We start from the raw sequence: 27,393 nt of genomic DNA on the forward strand, positions 1-27,393 counted from the left end.
ACTGTGTCACCCTACAGCTTCCACGATGAGATTGATTTTTCCTTTTTTCTCTTAAAGTTTATTATTTTATTTTATTTTAGTGGGGAGGTTGCAAGGGCATAGGGTGAATGCAAAGGGATGGGGAAATGAATGGGATGGAAGAAATAAGGAATAAATAAAAAGATTAAATAAAGAGAAATAAACAAAGAATAAATAAGAAGAAAGAAAAGGAAGAGACACAGAGCCCTCCAGGCCATCACAGAATATGAAACATTTCTGAACAACCATGAGATACAAAATTCGTTTTGTAAATCTTGGAAGCATCACTCTGAAGCAATTAATTTTCAACTGACATATTAAAACATACATCATTTGTATGAATAGTAGGCCAGGTACTGTTTTGATGTATGTACACAGCATTTGATGTTTAAATTAAGTGGGATATTTATTTCCTCAAGTGTTTATTTTTGGCTAAATCTCCTTTTCGTTGCTGTGTGACCTATTGGATTGCTACTAGTATATGGAAATTAGGAACCCTTACTCTTAATTCCTCATATCAGTCCTTTAACAGTGTTGTTTTAGTGATGTATTTATGTAATTATTACATGTTTAATCCACTTAGAGTGCATTCAATTGTTTGTTTTAGTCAGTAGTTAATATCCTTATATAAGCAGTGGAACAGAAAATGGGTAAATGCTTTCTGCTTGGGATGAAATCCAGCGCATCGTCATTTTTAAAGCTGTTTAATACATTTAAGACTGATAAAGGAGATTTCCTCAAAGCCAAGCATCACTAATGTCTTTAAGAACAACTGTGGACTCCCCCCATTCTTGAAAAACACTATCAGGGGTCCACAAATGGAAGGAATTCTTTTCTGGCAAAGGATCAAGTTGAAGTAACTTCTTATGTGGCTCTTAAAAATCCTTAGAAATTTATGAATGAATTTGGCCCGGGATGGGGGTGGGGGGTCAAACACACACACACACACACACACACACACACGCATGCACGCACACACACACACACACACACACTTGTAAGTCTCTACTGTGAATGGAAGACTGTGTGTTCCAAGTGCACAAATATAACAAAGCTTAAAAACAGACTTTGGATCTCAAAAGGTTCAAACCGTATCCAGAACAGCGTTTTAAAATATCACAAAATATTTACTATGTGCTTGTACCCAGTCAGATGAACATCACAATATCTACTGTTTAGTCAAAAATGACAGGACATAGGAAGAAGCTGGAGGTCAAGCCAAGCAGCAGACTCAAGAACACAGATGCGGAAACAGCAGAGAGAGACACTGAAACAGAAATTACAGCCGTATTCTACATAACTGAGAAGGAAGACCAAGAGCCGGGCCTGTTTCATAGGCTTGTAGAAGACATGCTGAGAATTCCGAAATAAAATATCTAAAGATTAAAAAAAAAGATTTAATGTAAGTCTTAAATCCAAGATGGAAAAAATATGCTTGGCAGAATTGTCAACAGGTTAGATATGTAACAAACAAACAAAAAAATGAAATGAATTTGTAGACGTAACATTAGAAACTATTCCAGCCACAGCTTTACTAGATGATCATAATTCGGAGCTATATTCTAAATATTTGTCCTCGCACCCACAGGTAAGTTTAGTCCCCTCCCTCATCAAAGAAACCCGTCTTTGCAACAGATGGAGACCATTACAGAAAATCACAGCCAATCCATGGGCAGAGCTGTGGAGCCCAGTTCCCCTGGATACATCTACAGTTCAACTCCTGCACCCAAGGCTTAGGGATCCTTTCAAAAGAATGAGCGGGAAAAATTGGAAGGCCAGAGGATCACGGGGTTCTTTGTGAGATTGTGTCTCCTAGTAATGTCGGAAGCTACGCCCAATAAGCTTCACTAACTTGTCTGGTTAAACATGATCTGAGAAAACATGCTAATTTGGATGGGGGAGAGATCACAAGGCCTAGACCTCCACAAGGAACTACAGGACCTTGAGGATTGCTACGAGCAGAAGGATTAGTCTTCCCATGGGTAGAGCACACCCGTTAGTTATCCAATACCAAATGGTCAGTCCTGAAAACATACTTAAAGTGGCATCACAGACTGTGCAGGTTATACTTGAGAATGCACATGTTTATTTACCGTATTCACACACATATGTGTGCATATAATGACAGTGAAGAAAGAGGCCACGAATTTGGGAGAGAGCAAGGAAGGACATACGGGAGGGTCTGGAGGGAGGAAAGGGAAGGAGGAAATGATGTAGTGACATTATATTATATTATGATCTTAAAATTAAAAAATAATTAAGAACACTAACCCAGGTAGGACATAGAGAAAGGTAAAAATGAGTTTAATGTTGGTATTTGAACAATGTCTATGGAATGCTTCTAACTATATGTTAGGGTCTATGCAGAACGATGGGGGCTAGAATTTAAAGAAACGGTACACACGGCTTTCTGAACTTGATAAAACATACTAAGTGATGAAAACTGACTTTTTCAACGTGATGAATCATACAAAGTGACTAAAGTTGTGACGCTCGAGAGTCTTCACAAATTTCAACACATGCTGGCTAGTGAAGGTGTCTGCTGCCAGGCCTGACTGCTGTAAGCTTGATCTCCAAGACCACATGCGAGAAGCAAAGAACCAGCCTCCCAAACCTGTCTTCTGATGCCCACGCGCATGGCGTAATGTGCCCGTGTCCCACCCACGTTAATAAACAGAGTAAAACATCCTTCAAGTCAGTGTGGGAAACAACACTGGGATCCTCATATTTTGTTTTTCTCAACACCAGAGCTAAAGAAAGAAATAACAACAACACAAAAAGGGTGGAAAAAAGAAAAACAGACATAGCAGAAAAACAAAGACAAGGGAAGATGTCATTTTATTCACCAGAAGCAGTGCAGTAGATGGTAGAGCAACATCATCAATGTACTAAGGGAAAAAAGAGAGAAGTCTGATGCCCTAAACCCAAAGTCAGTCGGAACTTGCTGGGAAAATAATGACTTTATTACATGTGTGCAAACCGACGCCGTTCTCACTGGACCCGGAAAGTACTAAAAGTTTTATTGTGCACTTAAAAAAAATAAAACCAATCAGTTTATGCCACATTTTACTTCCCTGGTGTTGCTAGTTCCTAACAGAGAACAGGATGAGTTGAGCTCCTGAAGTCCTTGAACACAGAGCTACACAGGTAAGGGACGTCTATGGACACATGATATCTATTCACACAAAAACAGATACGTTCTGCCCCAGCTCAGGTAGGACTATCCCATTATTTAATAAACATTATGCAGTCTAAGCCTGCTAGTCCCCTAAGCGTAACAGACTAGCAGGATTGGTGGTATTTCTGTCTACTCATTGGCTTTTGCTGTTGAGCTTCACTCAACCTGCAGTTCTGACTATTCAGTCCATTCACACATTGTTTTCTGCAAAGAATTTATCAAAAAAAAAAAAAACCTACTGCAATCCCACATTTGTGTGGGTACGAAGGTCAGTGAGAAATTTGTTCTCAGGGGAATCTTCTTTTGCATTGACGAGCACACACTTAACTATCATTAGCATTCAGAGGCCAGACTAGAAATGGGAGTGAAAAAAAATGTGGAAGACTGAGGAAATCATTCATTCTGCTGTGGCATGCAGGGAGTTCTCGCAGAGAAGGCGCTGACTCCGTGGATTGTGCAGGGTGATAGTTACTGTTGATACATAGACAGACATTTCTGTTTTTTAAAAGTTTATCGTTATTATTATTATTTAATCATCATCCTTATTGGGAGACATGGTTCAGTGACTAAGGGCACTGGCTGCTCTTCTAGAAAACCTGGTTTCAATTCCCAGCACCCACATGGCAGCTCACAGCTTTCTGTAAGTCAAGTATCAGGGCATCTGACACCCTTTTCTGGCCTCCAGAGGCACCACACACTTGTTTGATGCAGAGGCCTGTGCATGCGTAAAGTGGTCATACCCATTAATTTCATTTATTTATGCATGTGAGAGAACACACACTCCTACGTGTGCATTCAACTGCCCACAGAAACCAGAAGGTATCAAATCCTCTGGAGTTGGAGTCACTGGTATAACTGTGGGTGTTGGGAACTGAACTCCAGACCTTTTTGAAATAACCTTGTTATGCATGTATATTTCTGGCTGAGAGCTTGAAATGGGGCACAGTGGGAGTGGTGGTTATCCCTGTCCTGTAATATCTGTGGTTTTATCTGAGACTACATATTGGGAAGACTGACGTCTGGAAAGATGAATCAGTCACCTGAATTAACTCCACTGACATTTCTGGCATCGGCACATCTGTTACGCGAGACCTCGTGTGTTTGTCGAATAGAAAACCTGAACTTGACTGATCATGTCACCTGATGAGTATCCATCACACAGCCTGATGGCTTTAGTGTCACCCAGTTCTTAACACTGTCATTCAGGGATCCAAAAATTGGTACCACACAAGGTAGAGACTGTGTTGACGGTTAGGGTCTAACCTTGGAGATCACTGTCACACCCTCTGCATTCCCATTAGTTCTGAGCAACTTAAAATTCTACCAGATTTAATGGAAAAGAAAGCAGGCCCCCAAATCTTTCTGGAAGAGTGTCAAGTTCTGGAGGAGTGTGTGAGATGAGATAAGTAACACTTTGTGTGTGTAAGGTGTGTGCAGTATAAGTGTGTATGTATGTAAGTCTTTGTGTATGTGTATGATGTATGCATATGTGTGTTATGCACATGTGCATGCATATGTGTGTATGATTTGTACATGTATGTGTCTGCATGTGTGTGTATGATGTATGCATGTATATATATGTATATGGTATAGACATTTTGTCATTGCCTTGTGTGTTTTATATATATAGGATGAGTTCTGTTTCTGACAGTTTCCTCTAATTGTAAAACAATGAGGTTAATTCAGTACCATCATGAACAAATTCTGCTGTGCAAGACAACTCTCTCTGTACACTGAGAATCCGTGACTATATTAAGAGGCTCTGTAAAGTCTTTAAGTACCATGAGAGTGGCATACAACTCTGCTTTTTGTACAGAGTTGTAAGGGCTTTGAACTACTTTACTTATATTTCCTGATTTATACTCTGCCTTACCTGATTTGTTTGCATCCATGTAGAAGGTAGGAAATCCAGAAATAGGCATTTTTCTTACAATATGCCGAAGGATCCAAATTGTTTTCTTTATGAATTTGATTCTCTCTGTTTTGGGATAATTGTTACTGATCATTCCCAAAAAGTCACTGCAAGCCCTTTACCAGTATTCATTATCTTTCCATAAAGAGGAAATTTCCTCATTAGTTAAAGGTACAATAATTTCTGCTGGGTCTCTTCGAGTCAGTTGACAAAGCCTTAACTTAACTTTTAATATCAAATAAGAGATATTTTCTATATATGTTTTCAGTTTTTTATTCTGTTTATGTGGCAGAAATACCCATTCTGGTATGATGTCTTCCCTCTACATAAATATTCCTGAGGGGTATTTTCTAAATGGTAAAATAACCAGAATGCAATCCAGTTTTGGATCTACATGGTCCACGTGTGCTTCTAATATTCTATTTTCTACCCATTCTAATTCCTTTTCAGCCTCAGCTGATAGTACTCGTGGACTATTTGGGTTTTTATCTGCTTTTAAGGCCATTTTCAGATGTTTTAAATCATGCCCTTCTACTCCAATAATCATCAGTAGTTGAGAGATTTCTCCTAGTAGTTTTTGAAGATGATTAGGAGACTGGTAGTGATCTCATCTGATCTGTACTTTCTGCAGTTAATTTTCTGTGAGTCTATTTTATAACCCAAATAACTAATAGAATCCCCTATTTGTATTTTTTCTGGGGCAATTTGTAATCCCCAGTGAGGTAAAATTTCCTTTACTGTTTCAAACATCTTTTCCAAGGTACCTTTATTTGAATCAGACAGTAAAATGTCATCCATATAATGATAAATTAATGATTGTGGAAATTGTTTTATTATGTACGAAATACTGACACAAAATCGGGCTATTTAACATACCTTGTGGCAACACCCTCCACTGAAATCTCCTTACTGGTTGAGAATTGTTATAGGTAGGTACAGTGGAGGCACCTTTCTCTGTCTTTTTCTTGTAATGGTATAGTGAAGAAGCAATCTTTTAAATCTATAACTATAATTGGCCAATCCTTAGGTATTAGAGAAGGTAATGGCATCCCAGGTTGTAGAGACCCCATAGCCTGAATTACCTTGTTAATGGCTCTGAAACCAGTAATCATTCTCCATTTACCAGACTTCTTCTTGATAACAAAAACTGGTGAATTCCATGCACTAGTTGATTCCTCAATATGTCCAGCATCTAGCTGTTCCTGAACTAACTTCTTCAAAGCTTCTAACTTCTGAGATGTCATAGACCATTGACCTACCCAGACAGGTTCATTTTAAGGGTAGAGCTTTTGGTTGCTCTATAGGTTTGGCACTAGCATCCTGTTTCTGTACAGGCTGTATGTTTAGCATCTGTATTCTGTAGTGCCTTACAATATTTTTCTACTATCAAGAGCATGTCTATGATTCAAATCTGATACAGGAGGAATGTTAATTTGAGTATTCCATTGCTGTAACAAATCACAACCCCAGAGATTCATAGCAATATCTGCCACATATGGCCTCAAACTACCTCTCTGCCCTTCTGGTCCAATACATTCTATCCATCTGGCACTTTCTTTCACATGAGATCCTAGAATTTTTCTGAGTTAGTATTGTTACATCCGTTCCAATGCCTAAGACCCCATAAAATACTTTTTATTCATTTTTACTGGCAATTTGGGTCTGTGAACTTGTACAGAAGTTTGCCAAAATATACGTTTTTGTATCAACTGGTTTCTCCTCAATAATCTGTTATCCATAGTGTGATTAGTCTTTACAATAGGCTGTGGATTTTCTAATTGTCCTGAGAGAGGCTGTCCTCCACTGTTACTGGGAAAGACCGAACCACCTTTGATCTGGGGGCCTCTACGGAGAGGCCCCTGGACCCGTTACCCAGCTGCGAAGGCTTACCTTGTCTGTCTGTGGTCAACCAGCATTCCTTGGTCCAGTGTCTTCCTTTGCCACACCTCTTGCAGAGACCAGAAGGCTGAGGCCTTCTGTTTGAAGCATTTCTGGTAGAAGCATTATTTCTAGGAATGCTTTGTCTACAGTTCCTACTCAAATGTCCTAGTCTGCCGCGCCGGCTGCGCAGCCTGTGTCCGAGAATGTGCGGAGGGTGTCAGGGATTGACAACACAGAGACTCATTCAACGGTGTAAAGAAAACTTTAAGCAACCCCAAAAAGGCTCAAGAAAACTTCCCAAGAAAGGCCTTCCTCCAGAAAAGCTTCTGCTCTCTCCTTACCCCTGGCTGGTTCTGCTCTGACACCAGAAACTGACTTGGGTGTGTCAGAAGAGGCGGTTAGTCTTTGGAAAAGGTCAAGGTCAGGGCAGTTCCCGTGGGCCAGCCCTTTCCAGGAACTTATTGCCCCAGGCATTGTATTGTTTTTAGTAAACATGTTTTTAGTAAACATTGTCTTACAGCTGCCTACTCCCAGGCTGATGGGGAAGTGGGTCTCTGCTCAAGGTCTGGTATCCCCACACTAGTCTACCACATTTAAAACATCTAGGTTTTTGATACATTTTGAAACTTCTGGAGATTGCTTCCCCAACCCAAGTCTGTATCTCCTCTTGGTTAGGCCATTTTTCATCTTGATTCCTCTTTAATCCTTTAGAAATTGCCTCTCCCACCAGGTTCCTGTCTCTGGACAATATTACTTGTATACAAGACCCATTCCTCCAATGGTGCTGATCTGATCTTTAATGGCCACAGCATCTGTTTGTATTTTGGGTTTGCATTCTCATAAGCCAAAGATTCTGTAAGAAGTCGCCTAATATTTGGATCAGTTATTTGTAAGTCTATTGCTCTGGATAATCTTTGTAAGAATTCAGAGAATCTTTCTCTCGGACCCTGTATCACTTTTGAACATGATTCACTTTTTCTCCTGGTTTACAACCCTTATTCAAAGCACCCAGTGCCGCTGTTCTGCATAAATGAAATGTATGCTCATCATAGCCAGCTTGGACCTGATAATATATGTATTTACCAGAGTAAGAACTTACACTCAAAAGGCTAGGGAGTCAGAAGCATGGCAGGCTTCCAGGGGAAGAGGGGAGAAGGGGAGAAGAGGGGTTTGTTCATCTTATACTTCCTTTTATCTCTACCTGTCCTAAATTTCCTTATCCCCACTCTTAGGGTGGATAGCTTTGTGGGGCTCACCCCTACATATATTTATGTATGGTGTGTGTGTGTGTGTGTGTGTGTGTGTGTGTGTGTGTGTGTGTGAGTGAGTGCTCATGTACACCTGTGCAGGTTCCTGTGTGTCAGTGTGGTGTAGCTATCAGAGGACAACCACAGGTCACAGGTGTGGGTCCTCTCCTTCTTCCTTGTTCAGGCAGGGTCTCTTGTGGTCTCACCTCTGTATGTACCAGGCCACCACCACATGTGCGAGTCCGCCACTGCATACACCAGGCATAGCAGATACACCTCCTGAGGGCACACATCAAGGTCCCCACACTTGCACAGCACAAGCTTTACCCATATGCTCCCCTCAGCCCGACTTCCAGAGCCTTTACGTTTTTTCTGGGAACTGCACAGGAACGTGTATACCATGACATAGGAATAACTGCACTGTATGGCGTGTGCATATTAACAGTCATCTCAGAAAAAAAAAGAAAAGATGCAGACACAGATTAGGTGTTCACTTTAAAGAACAGCATAGCGTTTTTACTCTGGAGAAATTAGGCTTCAGTCTGTAGGTGTAAGATTTCACTTTGTTTTTGCTTTCAGCTCAGGCCTCGCTTTGAGTCACTGTGTGATTTAGAAATATAAGCCTATGTCTCTATCGGGGAGTCTGAATGGCAGTGTAGCAGTGCCTGTAGAGGCACAAAGGTTATTGCTCAGCAAGGATGATATAAACAAAAACAGCAGATGAGTGAAATGGTTATCTGTGGGTCATTTGCTCAAGCCTAGGGAGGAAAACAGCAGGATGAAGGATGAGTCTGAAACAGGTTAGGTGGCAGGGATGCCAGACTTGGGATGTGGAAGGGACCAGTGCATACAATTATAATAGCCCCTGTCAGATGGTACAATTTCTGCTGGCCTGGTCATGGGAGATGCTTGCCCTCTGTGGACAGATTTGAAGCCATATATGGAGGCCAAGATAAAGACCATGCAAGTGGCAGGTGTCCAAAGCAGATATGACACAAAATGGAGTGCTCACTCCGATATCCTTACTTAAATTTGGGGGTATTGATTCTAAGCTTTCTGAAGCACAGAAAAGAACAACTCCATGCAGCTTAATTTTCATCCCCAGTAGGAAAACTGTAGCCAGAACACTGTTTTCTCTCTCTAATGACTAGTTCTTCAGTGTCCTGTTAGATTTTTAAAGAGACTCATACTTCCTTCTACCAACTCCTGAGACATTATCAATTAACCACACACAGCCCATCGAACACAGCAGAGCTGTAATTAAACCAAATTGCCACGTAGTGGCTTTCATTACACAATGACACAGTTTTTGTTAGGACCATGGAGAGAGTTTAATTACACGTCTAGACACCCTCTGAAGTCAGAGTAGCAGTGTTATCTTTGAATCTCTGAAGGGGAGCTTGAGCTTTTGATGGCTGCGTTTCCAAGAGATATGTGATAAGGTATATTTAGGGGATCTATCTGTTTCTTTTTAAATTCCACATTCTACTTTAATGCATACTTAATCTAGGAATTGCTTGTATATCTGTGAGTAAAAGGGATTCCAAGGGGGAAATGTACTAATTTCTGCTTCTTCTCATATGTGATTTGCCTTCATTTGAAGCCAAATAGTTTCTTCTCTCACGTATCCCAATGTCGACTCCTCCATTCCCCACTCCCTGCTCTTCTCCTTGCGTGTGTCCTCATGCAACCGCAAGAATGCTTCCGTCATGTGTTTGGAGGTCAAAGGGCAGCCTCGGATCACAGCCCCATCATTGACTTTGCTGGAGAGGCGCCTTGTTCAATCTGCCTGCTTCCGGCCAGGTGGCCGGGCGTCCCAGAATTTTCCCATGTCGTCAGAGGAGCAGGGCGATTATAGACCTGCCACTGTGCCGAGCTGCGCGCGACTTCTGAGGATCCTAACTCAGCTCCTCACACTGGTGTGGCACAGTCTTCTTACCTATGTGCCACGCCCCGGCCTCACTCTCTTCGGCATGTAGAGCATGAACCACTGTGTCAAACACGATCGCCTTTACTAACCTTACTTTAGCTTTGAGCAGAAGCCCCTGTCCCCGAGACTGGGGCGTTTTCCCTCATCCCCAGATCTGCCCTGTGCCTCTCGGATCCCAAGACTGTGCGGGCGTCTCCCTTGTGCCCACTCCGGATGCTGTCGTCTTCATGCTAAACGCTTGCTGCTTATTTCTTTGGAACTGCAGACCATTTTTGTGCCTTCTCCCACACGACGCATCATTTCTTAGTGTATCTAGTTACCTAAACATGCGTGTACCCCCTAGGGGAGCTGCCTCCCCGCATGTGCTTGCCCGAATCCTACATGCGAATGAGTTTTATGTGCTGTTCATTTGGTGATGACATGTGTGCTACTTCATATGTCTTTATAGGGTTGTATTTGTTTACAGGCTCATATTCTGTCAACGTAAAATTTGCCTGTCTAAGACTGGGCCTGCTTGCCATTGCTCTCTTGTCTGATAGTTATTTAAAGTGATAAGGGTCCATTTAATGACTGCTGCCAACAGCAATAAGTGTTACACTAAAATTTTAACCAAGTGAATGACTTCGGATTTTGATTTGAGTGTGGGAGAAGATGGTGTAGATGTTTACTAAAATGTTGCATGTGTTTGGACATATGGGAAAGAGAATGCCTACCCATATCCGTCCACTCTGGTAAACCAGGAGACTCCTTCCATAGCCAGCGTGAGAATTAGGGTCTGGGTATTCTTTATTGCCTCTCCTCTTGGTGACCTCTCTAACCAGACACACCAGATCTCTCCAGCCAGTGACTCCTCTCTGCCAGCATCCCATTTCCAAGGAGAATCAACGGCAGCTTCCTCTTGCTTGGTTGGAGAATAGTTCGAAGGGAACAAGTCTGGGTAATGACATGAAGGAGTCAGACCATTTGGGAAACATTTTGGAGGTAAAATGGACAGAACACAGCTATGAGTTTGATAGAGGCAGACGAGAAGTGGGAGGACCAGTCTCAGCTCTCTGCAGGGCCTCCCTCATACGAGGAAGGCACTCTGCCACTCACAAGCCTTTCGTTAGTCTGAATCCTTGAAGCATAGTTTTCTTCGTGATAGGAGTTTTAAAGATCCTAGTGTGCGTTGCTGAGCCATAAGCTTACGGTAGAGCTGATAAATCGTCAGACAGAGCCATCAGAACCATCAATGAAACTAACACAGCTGTTCCCTCATTGTTTCCCTGTGCAGTACCTTCATGAAAATGGCATTGTCCACCGTGACCTCAAGCCAGAGAATCTCCTCTATGCGACTCCAGCCCCAGATGCACCTCTCAAAATTGGTAAGAAAGTTTCCTAGTCTTTCAGGACCTGTTTTTTCTTTTGCACAGCAGAAACCGTTTGTTCTCTGTAATTGTAAATTTTCTTCTGTCCAGTTTCCTCGAATTCTTGGCATCATTTGTCAGTTTGTGCCCTTTTTTCTGGACTGTTCATCTGATACCATGTTCTAGAATTCCCTAGCCCGTTGTTGGGCACTCACAGGAGACCCAGTCCTGGTGCTGAGTAATGATGAGGACCTCAAAAGATGACCTTGTGTTTTGTAAGTGAGTTTATAGTGAAAAGATGACTTGCGTCTTGGCTCTTAGCTTTGAGTTGACAAAGAATTTGGAGCTTGCATTTATATAACGAAGAACTTTAATACAGAATACTTGGTACAAATTAGCAAGTGTAGACTCTGAATCTCTTGTTTATATTAGCAGAGAAAACTCAAAGGCCATTATCTCCAAATTGTTCTCCACAGGATGCTGTTGCCAATCAGTTAAAACTCCCCCTTATATATGTGTGTTTGTGGAGGACATAGTTTTACAAAGGGTCTGTGGTTGGCCAAATAAATTAGAAAATGCCAAATGAAATATTTGGCTCTAGAAATCCATCCCATATTACACCCAGAAAAATGATAAAGATGAGCTTTGGGCAGTTCTCATCCACCCAGTGAAATCAGTCCATTAGGAGAAAATGCGTTTTACATCTCACATACTTGATAAGGCACATTTTCATTTCCAAAGGCGCTTGTGAGTTGCTGCGAGATGAAGTCTCAGCAGATCTGTATGAAAGCCACTGAGGGTTCTTGGGCTTCCCCGGACTCACCTTCAGAGTTAAGCTGATGTGTTCACTGCATTTATGAGGTGTTAACACCTATGAAAGTTACATTGTTCTACCAGGGAGGAGTTCAGCCAGCAGAGTGTGAGAAAGCAAAGGAAGCATTCTGAAAACCCTGCTGGGCAGCCAGCTCACTGTTAATCACTCCTGAAAGACACTGGACAGCAGGGAGTCTCCATTTCCTTTGACATCACTTCCAAAGATATGATCCTTGAAGAAATCTCCTTGGATGGATGGATAGATACTAATTTGGGCAGGAAAGCCTTTCTTTCTGCAGGACTGCCTGTTGTGTTCAGTGATATGGTCAGGCACCTCGTGGAAATGTGGGTGTATCTTTGAAGTCTAAAATGGCATCCAATCCGCGCCTCCCTCCCTTGGAGAATGACCTCCAGCAGCTTTCTGGCTCGCTTGAAGGAGAGGTCATTCAACAAAGCGTCACCATTGTAGCAACTTGGATAATATTTTACTTAAGTAATCTACAGAGGAATAAATAGAAAGAATTTGGGCTTTGTTCATTATATGAGCATAAATTATTATCTGTCAAACATTGGGAACTGATGTTATTTATTTTCAGTCAGGATAAGCTTTTGACATTTCTGTGTATTTCCATAGCATCTATGAAAATCTGTACTTTATTTCGCCAGTGAATTGAAGACTCCAAATTATATCACTAAGCCTGTACTCTCTGAGAGTTACTGTCACATGACTCTCTGGAATTCTTATTATAAACATGACAGTTAAAGTCCTTAAGAAAATTTATTTACGTGTCTTTAATGTTTTTTGAGATTTTAGGGGAAAACAAGCATCATAAATGATTTGTAAATGTATTTGTGAGTCATGTTTTCTTCCCAGTTAAAGAAATGATTGAATTACTGCTTTTTTAAGCTTCAGAAAAGTGGCTTGTTCCCACCCCTATCCACCTACCATCGTATCAGAAGTAAACAAATGCATTGAGTTTTGTTTTTGAAAAGCAGAAATACTTGTAGAAGCTGAGAAAAACTCTTGGCACACTAAATTCTTCTCTTGTGTTTCTAGCTGATTTTGGACTTTCTAAAATCGTGGAACACCAAGTGCTTATGAAGACAGTGTGCGGGACCCCAGGATACTGCGGTATGCTCGTTAATGCTGACATTTCGCCTCTGATGAAATCTATGTTTACCTGTCAACCTGATTTTAATCTCACTCCCAATGTCTCTATTTATTTATGTTTTAATATGGTCGTTAGACAGTGTGGCCTTGGACACGGCAAGACTAAGGCCTGTGTACATGATGCCTTGGGTTGCCTTTTGTCTTTCCTGTGGGACTTAGTAAAGTGGGATGTAGGACACCTGTGTCCAAGTACCTGTCGGGTCACAGCTACTCTAGGAGACTTAGGTGCAGGAAAGGTAGCCAGTAGGGGACAAGGCAGGGGGACAGCCGGGTGTTTGCTTGCAATTAAAGCCACCGGCCCCTCCTTATTTTATTTTATTTTTTTACTTTCCTTAGGAGGGTGTGTAAGGAGAGTGGATGCATTAATTTAGATCTTGTACAAGACAACAGGAATGAGGCAGCTGCTGGTGTTCCCAGAGCTCACAGGCAAAAGTGCCCGACTGTGGGTCTGGCCATAAGATGAAAAAAAATTCGATTTATCTCCAGTCTTCTCCAAACCAAGAAAAGCGATCAGTCACAGTCTGTCTCTGCACCACCCCCATAGTAGTTTTGCAGTTTACAGAAGGGCGCAGCTGAGCTAGGGACTAGGCGTATGTAAACCCCAGCTAAATGATATCTTCCTCCTGACAGTGGCTGGGGCTTGAAGAGAGATGCTGACCCTGACCTTGGTATGATACAGTACCTCTTGTAGGGAGCTGGAGCCGAAAAAAGACAATTATGAGGAAACCCCTACTTGAAGATCTGTGATACATTAATTAGGTTAACCACAGAACTGTCTAGCTGGGCTTCCTAGGGAAAGTGGACAGTGCTAACTCTCCTCCTTCCTCTTGCCTCGTCACCCAGGGTGAGTGGAAGGCATCCTGTGTAGAGTCCTCAGTTCACAGACAGACTAAAAAGCTTTTGGTTCATACTAACATGAGCCATTCTTGCCTTTTTAAATAACTAAATTAAGTTAGCAATGACCTCACCAGAAACAAAACAGCTTGCAGACATTACCAAGTGTTCCTAAAACTGGTGGTCAACAATTATACAACAAATCAACAAAAAGAGATGAAACTTGAAGTTGTCGTTTGAAAGATGAGTCAGCATCCCCTCCTGGCATCAGAAACTTTTCACATGGTACACCTTTCACTCACCTCTTCAGCTAACGCTTATTAATTTCCTGCTGTATGCGCCTCACACAGGAACAATGTGTTCTGCGTTCACTTCCCTGAGAGCCTCACAGACCCTAGAGGAGAGACTCCATTGTTTATCTTCTCCTGATGAGTCCAATGTTTTGTATCTAATTTACTTTCTGTCATGACTAAGTAACTGTGATTATCTAGTCTTTAACCCCATCAGAGACCTGAGAGGGATATAATACTACCTGAGAAAACATGAAGTTAAGAGCAGACAACTTCCAAACTGTAGAAATGACAGACATTTGGTTCTCAGAACATTCATCCCCAGTTTCCTTCACAACATTTGGGTGTCCACCTTTGGTTACAGGCCTAGAATATAGGACAGAATTTTTTGTGAAGCAGGAAATGTTGAAGAAATGTCCTACTTTGTCTTGGCAAAATTAGACACTTGCTATCTTTTGTGTCCTGCTTGTCCAATTTGGACAGCATATTGTCAGCAGTCGAGGCAAGGGCAGTTTCTTGCCCAAATGTCTATCTTTGCCATATTGAAATAAAATGGGGGTTCTTCAGTGCCCATCATCTTTTTTTTTTAAATTTATTTCTCAGTTTAAACTTAGATTAGAAACAAGGTTGCTTCACAAGTCAGTTCCAGGTCCCCCTCCCTTTCCCTCCCCTCCTCCTGTGCCCTCCCTCCAACCCCCCATTATCCCCTCATTTCCCCAGGGAGGGTGAGGCCCTCCATGGGGGTGTCCATAGTCTGTCATTTCATATAGGGCAGGGCCTAGACCCTTCCCCAAGAGTTCAGGGTGAGAGTGCGCCTCACATTGTTGGATGGGAGTCCAAAGTCCGTGTGTATACTTGGGATGGGTACTGATCTGCTGCCCAAGGCTCAATAGATTACCTAGGCCTCCTCACTGACACCCACATTCAGGGGGGGTCTTGATCAGTCCCATGCTGGATTCCCAGGCTGATGCCTGGGATTCAAAAGTTAACCTTTGTCAGGTCAGCTGTTTCTGGGGGTTAAACCAGCCCAGTCTTAATCCCTTTGGTCATCAGTCCTCCCTCTCTGTTACTGGCTTTCTTGAGTTCAGCTCAGTACTTCACCAAGGAAGTCTGCCTCTTCTTCGATCAGCCACTGAATGAAGTTTCTGTTTCCCAGACTCTCTGGCCATGGGATTGTAGGCTGGCACTCCCCAGATCTATGTCTAAAATCCATATATGAGAAAGTACATGCCATGTTTCTCTTTTTGTGACTGGGTTACCTCACTCAGGATGGTTTCTTCTAGTGTCATCCATTTGCCTGCGAATCTCATGATTCCATTGTTTTTTTCTGTTGAATAGTACTCCATTGTGTAAATGTACCACATTTTCTCTATCCACTCTTCAGTTGAGGGACATCTAGGTTGCTTCCAAGTTCTTGCTATTACAAATAATGCTGCTATGAACATAGTGGAACAGACATCTTTGTTGTATGAATGGGCATCTTTTGGATATATGCCTAACAGTGGAGTTGCTGGGTCTTGTGGTATGTTTATTCCCATTTTTCTGAGGAATCTCCATACTGATTTCCAAAGTGGCTGAACCAGTTGGCACTCCCACCAGCAATGGAGGAGTGTCCCCCTTTCACCACATCCTCTCCAGCATAAATTGTCATTGGTGTTTTTGATTTTAGCCATTCTGACAGGAGTGAGATGGTATCTCAGAGTTGTTATGATTTGCATTTCCTGGATGGCTAAGGATGTTGAGCACTTTCTCAAGTGCCTCTCAGCCATTTTAGACTCCTCTATTGAAAACTCTCTATTTAGTTCTGCAGCCCACTTTTTAATTGGGTCCTTTGATGTTTTGGAGACTTGCTTCTTGAGTTCTTTGTAAATTTTGGAGATCAACCCTCTGTCAGATGTGGGATTAGTGAATATTTTTTCCCATTCTGTGGGCTGCCTTTTTGTCTTGTTGACTGTGTCCTTTGCCTTACAGAAGCTTCTCAGTTTCAGTAGGTCCCATTTATTAATTGTTGATCTCACTGTCTGTGCTAGTGGTGTTATGTTCAGGAAGCTGTCTCCTGTACCAATTCGTTCAAGGGTACCACCCACTTTCTCTTCTAAGAGGTTCAGTGTGGCTGGATTTATGTTGAGGTCTTTGATCCATTTGGACTTAAGTTTTGTGCATGGAGATAAACATGGATTGATCCGCATTCTTCTACATGCCAGCCTCCAGTTATGCCAGCACCATTTATTGAAGATGCTTTCTTTATTCCATTATATATTTTTAGCTTCTTTGTCAAAAATCAAATGTTCATATGTGTGTGGGTTAATATCCGGGTTTTCAATTAGATTCCATTGGTCTACCTGTCTATTTTTGTGCCAATACCAAGCTGTTTTCAGGACTATAGCTCTATACTAGAGCTTGAGGTCAGGGATGGTGATGCCTCCGAACGTTGCCTTGTTGAACAGGGTTGTTTGGGCTATCCTGGGTCTTTTGTTTTTCCATACAAAATTGATTATTGTTCTTTCAAGGTCTGTGAAGAATTGTGCTGGGATTTTCATGGGGATTGTATTGAATCTGTAGACTGCTTTTGGCAGGATTGCCATTTTTACTACATTGATCCTACCTATCCAAGAGCATGAGAGGTCTTTCCATTTTCTGAGGGCTTCTTTAATTTCTTTCTTTAAAGATTCAAAGTTCTTGCGATACAGGTCTTTCACTTGTTTGGTTAGCATTACCCCAAGGTATTTTATGTTGTTTGTGGCAATTGTAAAGGGTGATGTTTCTCTGATTTCTTTTTCAGCCCTTTTATCATCTGTATATAGTAGGGCTACTGATTTTCTTGAGTTGATCTTGTAGCCTGCCACTTTGCTGAAGGTGTTAATCAGCTGTAAGAGTTCCCTGGTAGAGTTCTTTGGGTCATTGATGTAAACTATCATATCATCTGCAAACAGTGAAAGTTTGATCTCTTCCTTCCCAATTTGTATCCCCTTGATCCCCCTTTGTTGTCGTATGGCAATGGCTAGAACTTCAAGTACCATGTTGAAAAGGTATGGAGAGAGTGGACAGCCTTGTTTTGTTCCTGATTTTAGAGGAATTGCGTTGAGTTTCTGTCCATTTAGTTTGATGTTGGCTGTTGGTTTACTGTATATAGCTTTTATTATGTTTAAGTATGTCCCTGATATCCCAGATCTCTCCAAGACCTTTATCATGAAGGGGTGTTGGATTTTGTCAAAGGCTTTTTCAGCATCTAGTGAGATGATCATGTGATTTTTGTTTTTCAGCTTGTTTATATGGTGGATTACATTGCTGGATTTTCATATGTTGAACCATCCCTGCATCCCTGGGATGAAACCTATTTGATCGTGGTGAATGATTGTTTTGATGTGTTCTTGGATCCGATTTGCCAGTATTTTATTGAGTATTTTTGCATCAATGTTCATGAGGGATATTGGTCTGAAGTTCTCTTTCTTAGTTGTATCTTTGTGTGGCTTGGGGATCAAGGTTATTGAAGCCTCATAGAAAGAGTTTGGCAAAGACCTTTCTGCTTCTATTGTGTGGAATACTTTGAGAAGAATTGGTATAAGCTGTTCTTTGAATTTCTGGTAGAATTCTGCACTGAGGCCATCTGGACCTGGACTTTTTTTGGTTGGGAGACTTTTGATGACTGCTTCTATTTCCATAGGGGTTATAGGTCTATTTAAATTGCTTATCTGTTCTTGATTTAGTTTTGGGAAGTGATAGTTATCCAGGAAGTCGTTCATTTCCTTTAAATTTTCAAATTTTGTGGAGTACAGGTTTTCAAAGTATGACCTGATGATTCTCTGGATTTCTTCAGAGTCCGTTGTTATGTCCCCCTTTTCATTTCTGATTTTGTTAATTTGCATGTTCACTCTCTGCTGTTTGGTAAGTTTGGACAAAGGTTTGTCTATCTTGTTGATTTTCTCAAAGAACCAACTCTTCGTTGCATTGATTCTTTCTATTGTTTTCCTAGTTTATACTTTATTGATTTCAGCCCTCAACTTGATTATTTCCTGGCATCTACTCCTCCTGGGGGAGTTTGCTTCTTTGTGTTCTAGAGCTTTCAGCTGTGCTGTTAATTCTCTAGTATAACTGTTCTCCAGTTTCTTCATGTGGGCGCTTAGTCCTATGAACTTCCCCCTTAGCACTGATTTCAAAGTGCCCCATATGTTTGGGTATGTTGTGTCTTCATTCTCATTGAATTCGAGGAAGTCTTTAATTTCTTTTTTTATTTCTTCTTTGACCCAGGGATGGTGTAGTTGAGCATTATTCAATTTCCATGAGTTTGTAGGTTTTCTGCAATTTGTGTTGTTGTTGAATTCTAATTTTAAAGCATGGTGGTCTGGTAAGATGCATGGAGTTATTCCAGTTTTTTTGTAGCTGCTGAGGTTTGATATGTTGCCAAGTATGTGGTCGATTTTTGAGAAGGTTCCATGTGGTGGTGAGAAAAGGTATATTCTTTTTTATGTGGATGAAATGTTCTATAGATGTCTGTTAATCCCAGTTGGGTCATTACTTCTATTAGACCCTTTGCTTCTTTGTTGAGTTTCTGTCGGTATTTCTGTGTAGTGGTGAGAGTGGTGTGTTGAAATCTCCCACTATAACTGTATGGGGCTTTAGATGTGATTTAAGTTCTAATAATGTTTCTTTTACGAATGTGGATGCCTTTGTATTTGGGGCATAGATGTTCAGGATAGACACTTCATCTTGGTGGGTTTCACCTGTGATGAGTATGTAATGACCTCCTTCATCTCTTTTGATTGATTTTATTTTAAAGTCTAGTTTGTTAAATATTAGGATTGCTACCCCTGCTTGTTTCTTCGGTCCATTTGATTGAAAAATTTTTTCCCAACCTTTAACTCTCAGGTAATATCTGTCTTTGAGGGTGAGATGTGTTTCTTGTATGCAGCAGAAGGAAGGGTTTTGTCTTCGAATCCATTCTGCTAGCCTGTGTCTTTTTTGTTAAGTACATTATTGTTGCCAGGACCAGACACTGTCACGAAAAGCCTTATGTTATTAAAACATTTAAAATTCCATACTCTGTAGGTCTTTGAAATATTTGAAGACCATATATCTATTTAAAATATGTCTCTGTTTGAAAACATATATAAAATGACTATAAGTTTGATTGTTATAGATGACTAACTACTAGCCTGTATTTCTTTATTATCCTAAATAGCTTTCAAGGACTAAAATTTTACATTTTTAAATGAGCTGAGTAGCTACAATACCTTAAGCAAGAAATAGAGACATATAATATAGTATAACAAAAATAACCTTAAATTTCTATCAATATATAAAAACAAGGTTCAAATTGTGTATAAATGTATATTTGCTCACACAGTTTCTTGACCCAAAGGAAGTACACTAGAATATTGCTGTAAAGTGGAGATGGCAATGTCTAACTTTGTACAGTAGCATGGGAAACGCAGAAAACACAAAGACGAGTACACGCACCCCGCAGGGTGGAGCAGGAAAGAAAGAAGGTGCCTGGGATGCAAGAGGCAGCAGTAAGGGCGGGTTCTAGCCTTGGCCCTTGTTGGGATTCCCAAGGGGGAAACAAAGCAGGGCAGTTTCAGTGGTGTGTCTGTGCATGAGAGAGACAGAGAGAGAGAGAGAGAGAGAGAGACAGAGACAGAGACAGAGACAGAGACAGAGACACAGAGAGAGACAGAGACACAGAGACAGAGAGAAAGAGAGACAGAGAGAGACTGTGTGTGTGTGTGTGTGTGTGTGTGTGTGTGTGTGTGTGTGTGTGTGCATGATGCAAGTGTGTGGTCTAGAAGCCATGCTAATCCCTAATTACCCACCACCTTTTCTTTCTCTGGGATGACTAAAGGAGAGAGTTGTTTCTTCCTGGTGCTTAAGGAACAGATAGTAAAGGCTCTCTCTGTGTTTGTTAGCTTGAATAAGAAGTCACACATACCCTCAATGGGACCCATTAATGATGTAAAAAAAATATAAAATTGTACAAAACATCTAACATTTACAATACATAGACTTTATGTTAGACGAGGGAGATGCCTAGCAACTGGGAAGAGAGAGGCAGGAGCAGCACTCTGGTTGCCTGTTGTGAGGGTAACTACATCCAAGGTCAGTTATTCTCTGGTTCATGGTTCCTATTTTTAATGGAAGGCTTTCCAAGTTGCACCCTTTGAGAGAGCAAGTGTTTACGCTGCACCATCTGTCATATCTCGGGAAATGAGACAGGAAAAGCTACCCACTCAGTCTTGTTCTTAGAACCTTTGCCCAGTGCTGCTAATAAGAGGATTGTTTTGTAAGAGAATAGCAGAAGAAAAACTACAGATACTTCACATTTAAGCAAATCCTCGGTGTTTCCTTAAAAAAATGTACATGTTCAAACACAACTTCCAGGTAATATATAATATTTATATCATATATTTCTGGCCCAGACTATGGAAACCAGTGACTAGCAGTCTGAAGTTTCTCATAAAGTGTTTGATACTAAAGGGATTCTCCATATTTTTTCATTGAAGAAATGGTCATACATTATATGGGGTGTTGGCTCTTGATAAACATGTAATTATGTGATATTAACTGCCATGCCAATCATAAAAATGTGATTAAAAGTATAAAAGAGGCCAACAGATTAGGTAAAAGGTTTCCTCTCTGATACCAATCACCTCATTTGTTCATTAGTCTATTAATTAAGCTATGATGTTCATGTTCTATATTTGTACTTCTGTGCTCATTCAAATTCTATTCTCTGAGCCCAGAAGCTGTTAAGAATTTATTTTCTTTCAACATTTTGCCAAGGCCTCATTATTTTTTGAGACAGCCCTATTGGCACAATTCAGATGAAATATTAATACATAAAAATGTCCCACATGCTAATCCCATGAGCATAACGGTGTTTTCCCATTTGCAGGCTTTGGTAATGGAAAATATGTGTCGTGTCTCTATTTAAACCGAAATGAAAGCTAATTATGAGCAGCTAACGAATGGGCTGCCACTGTATGTGAGGCTATTGGCAACTCCACGGGCACCTATTCCTGTAAACAACATTCTGGAAGCTTCCATATAGAGAGGCGTATTAACCGCCCCATCATTCAGACTATGGCTGCCTTTGTGTTAGAAACGCACGTGTCATCTTGACAGATTAGCCCTGCCATGTTTAAAAATCAGTTACTACAAGTGGATGCGGTGTCATAAAAAGATTAGTTCTTAAATATCAGTGGCTAAATCAGGCCTCCATGTGTGGACATGTGAGGGACGTGACTAGTGTGTGGGGTGCCGTGTAAATGAGAGTTCCTTACCCTCCTCTTCTGGCTCTGAAAAAACAAAATCCCAACCTAAGAAAGCGTCAGCACTAACATGATGCTCAGCCTTGGGCTCACGTGTGTATTTCCCATCTAGTCTAATGCGTGTCCATCACGTGTGTATTTCCTATCTAGTCTAATGCGTGTCCATCACGTGTGTATTTCCCATCTAGTCTAATGTGTGTCTAGCATGTTCAAGGCTGTAGTTTCAGTCCCCAGCACTTCAAAAAGGAATGAAGAGCTTTGCCATGATTTTAATTATTAATACAAAATGTTAACCTCTTTAATCAGATCCTCTGATTTTTTTCTGTCTAACCTAATTAAGTTCTAATATTTCAGGAATTCGGCTTTTTTTTTTTTTTTTTTTTTTTTTTTTGGTTTTTCGAGACAGGGTTTCTCTGTGGCTTTGGAGGCTGTCCTGGAACTCGCTTGGTAGTCCAGGCTGGTCTCGAACTCACAGCGATCCGCCTGCCTCTGCCTCCCGAGTGCTGGGATTAAAGGCGTGCGCCACCAACGCCCGGCCAGGAATTCGGCTTAAGGCCTTTGAGACCTTTCTGACAGAGACCTTTGGTTTGAACTTTTTTTCTCTCTCAAGGTTTAACAAGCACAAGGTTTTGGACTTTGCTTTGTGATAATTACGTAGAGTTCTGAATATGAACAATCAGGTCTAGGAATGCAGAACAGATTTTTAAAAGGTAAACTACAGAAATAAATCGTAGTCACATAAAACCTTTCAAGGACCAAGTTAGATTACTGAACAGTGGTTGTACTAGGTACAAGCTTTTGACTAGGTAAACATGGAGTTATCTAGAAAACATTCCTCACGAAGTTGGAGATGACTGAACATAAAACAGGATGTGAGTAGACCAGGGGACAGGCTGAGGCCCATGAAGACAGGCTTAGCATCTGTCCCATCAGCCCCCTCCCCTCCACACCCAAGCCCCTCCCCCTCCCTCCCCCCTCCCCAACCCCTCCGTGTTCTGGGGCGCAGTGGTCTTTCCTCATAGAGGGGGGGGGTGAACTGAGAGAGGACGCTGGGCCCTGAAAGATTGTGCCAAGGAATCCATGCTTGTTTGAATAGTTCTTAAGGGGTATATGTGTCTGGTATTTTTACAGTAAGAAGAACATTTGGTTAAATTACAGTTTAATATTGCATCAAGTTAAAATTCAGTTATCTACTGTCCTTTGTACACATGTGTACACACACACACACACACAATACCACATTTAAGTATCTAGAAACAAACAGCTTCTAAAAGAGAAATACGTCTTACGTATCTGCCAAAGAAGAAATATGTCTCACCCAGTTTTGAGCAGTTGGGTGAACCTGAGGCTTCTGTGTGATGTGTGGATGTTATCACTTGGGGCTGAGGATGTCAATTGGCAGTACAGCACTTGCCTAGCATAGGTAAAGCCTGAAACATAATTATCATTTAAAATAATGCCCGTAAATACTTGTAACAGCACACAGTCTCTCTGCCTTTAAGTCCCACAGATATTATGATAACTCTATGGAATTGCCACATTACTACCTCTTAATTTTTTAAAAAATTCTTTGACAACTTTGTCTTGCTCCTTAAATAAAAAACAACCTAGAAAGTTCACGCTGTCAAAATCCAGTACAAATTGCAAATATCCTATATTGCATCCTATATTGTATAGGATATTGCATTCACTATCAACAAAAGAGAAAAGCAACCAACTCTTCACATTTTCTCTAACATAAATACTCACTAATATGGAAAACATAGGGAATTTTCACTTAAGAAAAATAAGTTTGATAACCTAAAGTAGATGCAAGGACAGAGTATGTTCACTCCTGAAAAATAAAAAGCTAAAATGAGATGTAAAGGAACCAAATGACACTGCCATTATTGTCAAGTAGGGGACAATCTCAACCAAGCACTAATCAAAAATGCACAGAGATAACCTCTACTTTTACAACAAATTTAAAAAAAAATCAAGATGAGCTCAGTGCACAGCAAAATCTCGCTTGTGCCGCCTGGTGTTTGCTGCTGCCCTGGCTGGCGTCATGCTAGAGTTCCTGTTAGTGACGGGGAGGAGAGGGGAGGGGGCAACGGATGCTGTGAGCAGGTTGGATAGGGTGCCGTGTACACCTCGCCCTCCGACAGCAGTCCTCTCCCCGAAGTGCATCTGTCTCAGGCCGGATGGACTGGCTGAACTGTGAGGGCAGATGGTGTTGTGGACACACGCACAGCTGGGCACACACAGGAACGGAAGGAGAGTTACTCGTCAGGCTCGTATTCTTTTTTTATTACTTTAATTTTAAATAGCTTGCTTCACATGTCAATCCCAGCTCCCTCTCCTTCCCCTCCTTCCACACACCCCCTCCATCCCTCCATCTCCCTCAGCCTCCCACCCTATCCCCACTTCCTTCCACATAGGGGATATCCAGAATCTGTCATTTTGCTCAGGGCAGGGTCCAGGCACTCCCCCAAGAGTCCAGGCTGAGAGAGCATCCCTCTTTGTGCTATGGACACACAAAGTCCGTTTGTATGCCAGGGATAAACACTGATCCACTGCCCAGGGCCCCATAGGTTGCCCAGGCCTCCTCACTGACTTGCATTACTTCTGATCTTAGAGCAGACGGGGATTCTAGAGGCTGGGTGACAAGGCACATATTTTTGCCTCAGTATTACAAAATAATCTTCTAACGGCTACGCCTGTCGGCAACCAAAGAGGCTGCCTGTCTAGCTTTTGAAAGTGTCAACAAAATCTGACAGACTCACCTCTTGGGATCCACGACCATCAGCAAGGAGAGGGAAGGATGAGCCCTGCTAATTTAGGTGTCACCCAAGAAATATACCATACGCTGCAATCCCAGAAGCCGTCTACCTATTGCTTATGTACAGTACATTGAGGGCCTGGGAATCGTGTGCTTAGACATGTGTTAACCGGGTACGTTTGGGCTCTAGATGTGACTGGTACTGTTCAGTCTGGGGAGAAGGCCCCACACACCCCATGCTCTGTGGGTTTAGAGACAGGCTTCTAAGGTCAGAGTGGTCTTACCGGCTGATCTCCACAGTAGTCGTTTTTTATTTCCACTCCTATGTAACTTGAAGGCGTGACTGACAGAACGAACTGTACCAGGGACTTCACAGGTCTTGGTGGATTTGGCTCTATTATTACGCGTGTGAGGGAGGAATTATGAGATCAAACGAGGTCAAGGGAAGGATGATTGAAGGTAAGTGGGTGGGACCCGCTTAAACTGCGCCGCTTGGGCCCTGAACACCCACAGACGTGTTCCATTTCAGGGTGTTAGTACGGAAAGTGTATGCCCAGAATAAAAAGCTTTCAAAAAGAGTCCCTGAAAATCACTAGTGAGAAAGTGTATGCACCCCTAGAGATAAGCAGAGTCACTGAAAATCACTAGTGAGAGAGTGTATGCACCCCTAGAGATAAGCAGAGTCACTGAAAATCACTAGTGAGAAAGTGTATGCACCCCCAGAGATCAGCAGAGTCACTGAAAATCACTAGTGAGAAAGTGTATGCACCCCCAGAGATCAGCAGAGTCACTGAAAATCACTAGTGAGAAAGTGTATGCACCCCTAGAGATCAGCAGAGTCACTGAAAATCACTAGTGAGAAAGTGTATGCACCCCCAGAGATCAGCAGAGTCACTGAAAATCACTAGTGAGAAAGTGTATGCACCCCCAGAGATCAGCAGAGTCACTGAAAATCACTAGTGAGAAAGTGTATGCACCCCTAGAGATCAGCAGAGTCACTGAAAATCACTAGTGAGAAAGTGTATGCACCCCTAGAGATCAGCAGAGTCACTGAAAATCACTAGTGAGAAAGTGTATGCACCCTCAGAGATCAGCAGAGTCACTGAAAATCACTAGTGAGAAAGTGTATGCACCCCCAGAGATCAGCAGAGTCACTGAAAATCACTAGTGAGAAAGTGTATGCACCCCCAGAGATCAGCAGAGTCACTGAAAATCACTAGTGAGAAAGTGTATGCACCCCCAGAGATCAGCAGAGTCACTGAAAATCACTAGTGAGAAAGTGTATGCACCCCTAGAGATCAGCAGAGTCACTGAAAATCACTAGTGAGAAAGTGTATGCACCCCCAGAGATCAGCAGAGTCACTGAAAATCACTAGTGAGAAAGTGTATGCACCCTTAGAGATAAGCGTAGTTTGGGTCATACTTAACGTATGTGAAAGTCTAAGTTCTATGCGCCTGTTATTTTGTTTGCGTTTCTATAGACAAAGAAAGATTATTGTACCCTTGTTGGCATGTGCTGGGTTTGTGGTTTGGACTTTATCTTATCCCATGAAAGTGGAAAGGCAGCTTTTCAAAAGCGTGAGCAGTCATTCGTGCACCTTAGCTAGCTTCGAAGAGAGCCGGAGGAGTGTGATTCAGAGTTGCAGAAATTGCGATTTCCCTCACAATTGAAGAGCTCAGTAGAACCTTAGAAAAGTGACTCTCCTGAGTCGCTAAGTTGTGGGAGTGGTTGTTGCTGTTTGTTGTTGCCGATGTTAAAAGCACTAGGTGTTCTCAAATCTTTGATTTCTCTCTTCAGCATATTATTAAAAAATAAAAAAAAAAATGAGGCAACAAAACCCGCCTTTCTTCAGCCAGCTAAGAAAGCACGCAATTCGTGTATCAAGGGAGGCTTTGGGAACAGCTTACCTGAAAATCGTGAGGTGGAAGCTGGGCTTGCGTTCTCAGTGTCAGGGAATGGGGAGCGCACGGGGGAGGACAGGAATAGTGGTTTGGGACACGCGGTACGGCACTTGTGTTGAAAGCTGGCTTGCTCTTTATGAGAAAGAAACAGAAAAGGAGTGACAAAGCCTGAGATGCCATCTCAGCCCTTCACCCCCTCCCCTCTTCACAGAGCATGGCACACGAGAATTGCTACCTGACAGCGTCCCTGCTAACCAGAGGAGCCTCCGTGGCCTTAGCCTCAACTTGGATGAGTTCACGTCTGAGGTGCACCTCAGTCAGGACAGCCTTCACTGTGCTGTTCTAGTCTAAAAACCACACCGCTTTACACAGGTGGTCTGCTTTTCTTGCCAAATATAGGAATCAGCTCAACAAAGAACAGCACAAGGCATGGATGCTTAAAAAAAAAAAAAAAAAGACCCGATTTGGAGTCTGTCCAGCTGTAGGCGCTAGGCAGCTGCCCTGAGTACATCCTTCTCTGGTTTCCAGAGAGAGTGAGGGAGAAGGAGGGTTTTATTTATTTATTTATTTATTTATTTATTTATTTATTTATTTTGAGATTTCTGATTATGTATTCCCTCCTCCCTCCCGCTCTTTCCCCCAGAACTAAAGTGCAGAGGATCCCTAGCCTGCCTTAAAGGCAGCGCCAGAGCATGAGAAAGAGCTCAGTTGTTGCGGTTCAGACAGGAGGAGCCAAGTTTGAGCCCCTGTGAAAAGCCAGGTGTGGCGGGAGTGTGCTTGTGAACCCAGGGACGGGGCAGCGGAGACAGAGCAGCAAACTTTGCAAACCATAGGCCATGGAGACG

General features: G+C 41.9%; 1 protein-coding gene across 7 annotated transcripts in view; it reads left to right on the forward strand.

Annotated features, from left to right (window-relative positions):
• Camk4 (calcium/calmodulin dependent protein kinase IV) overlaps positions 1-27,393 on the forward strand; it is a 215,649-nt gene that overhangs the window by 173,168 nt on the left and 15,088 nt on the right. For all 7 annotated transcript variants that reach the window (XM_040758044.1, XM_040758045.1, XM_040758046.1 and 4 more), the window contains 2 exons: positions 11,440-11,530; positions 13,383-13,457. In XM_040758044.1, the coding sequence (XP_040613978.1) occupies positions 11,440-11,530; positions 13,383-13,457 (166 nt within the window). The remainder of the gene's footprint in view (positions 1-11,439; positions 11,531-13,382; positions 13,458-27,393) is intronic.

The sequence above is a fragment of the Mesocricetus auratus genome, unplaced genomic scaffold (assembly GCF_017639785.1).
Source record: "Mesocricetus auratus isolate SY011 unplaced genomic scaffold, BCM_Maur_2.0 Super-Scaffold_100015, whole genome shotgun sequence".
Taxonomy (NCBI): domain Eukaryota; kingdom Metazoa; phylum Chordata; class Mammalia; order Rodentia; family Cricetidae; genus Mesocricetus; species Mesocricetus auratus.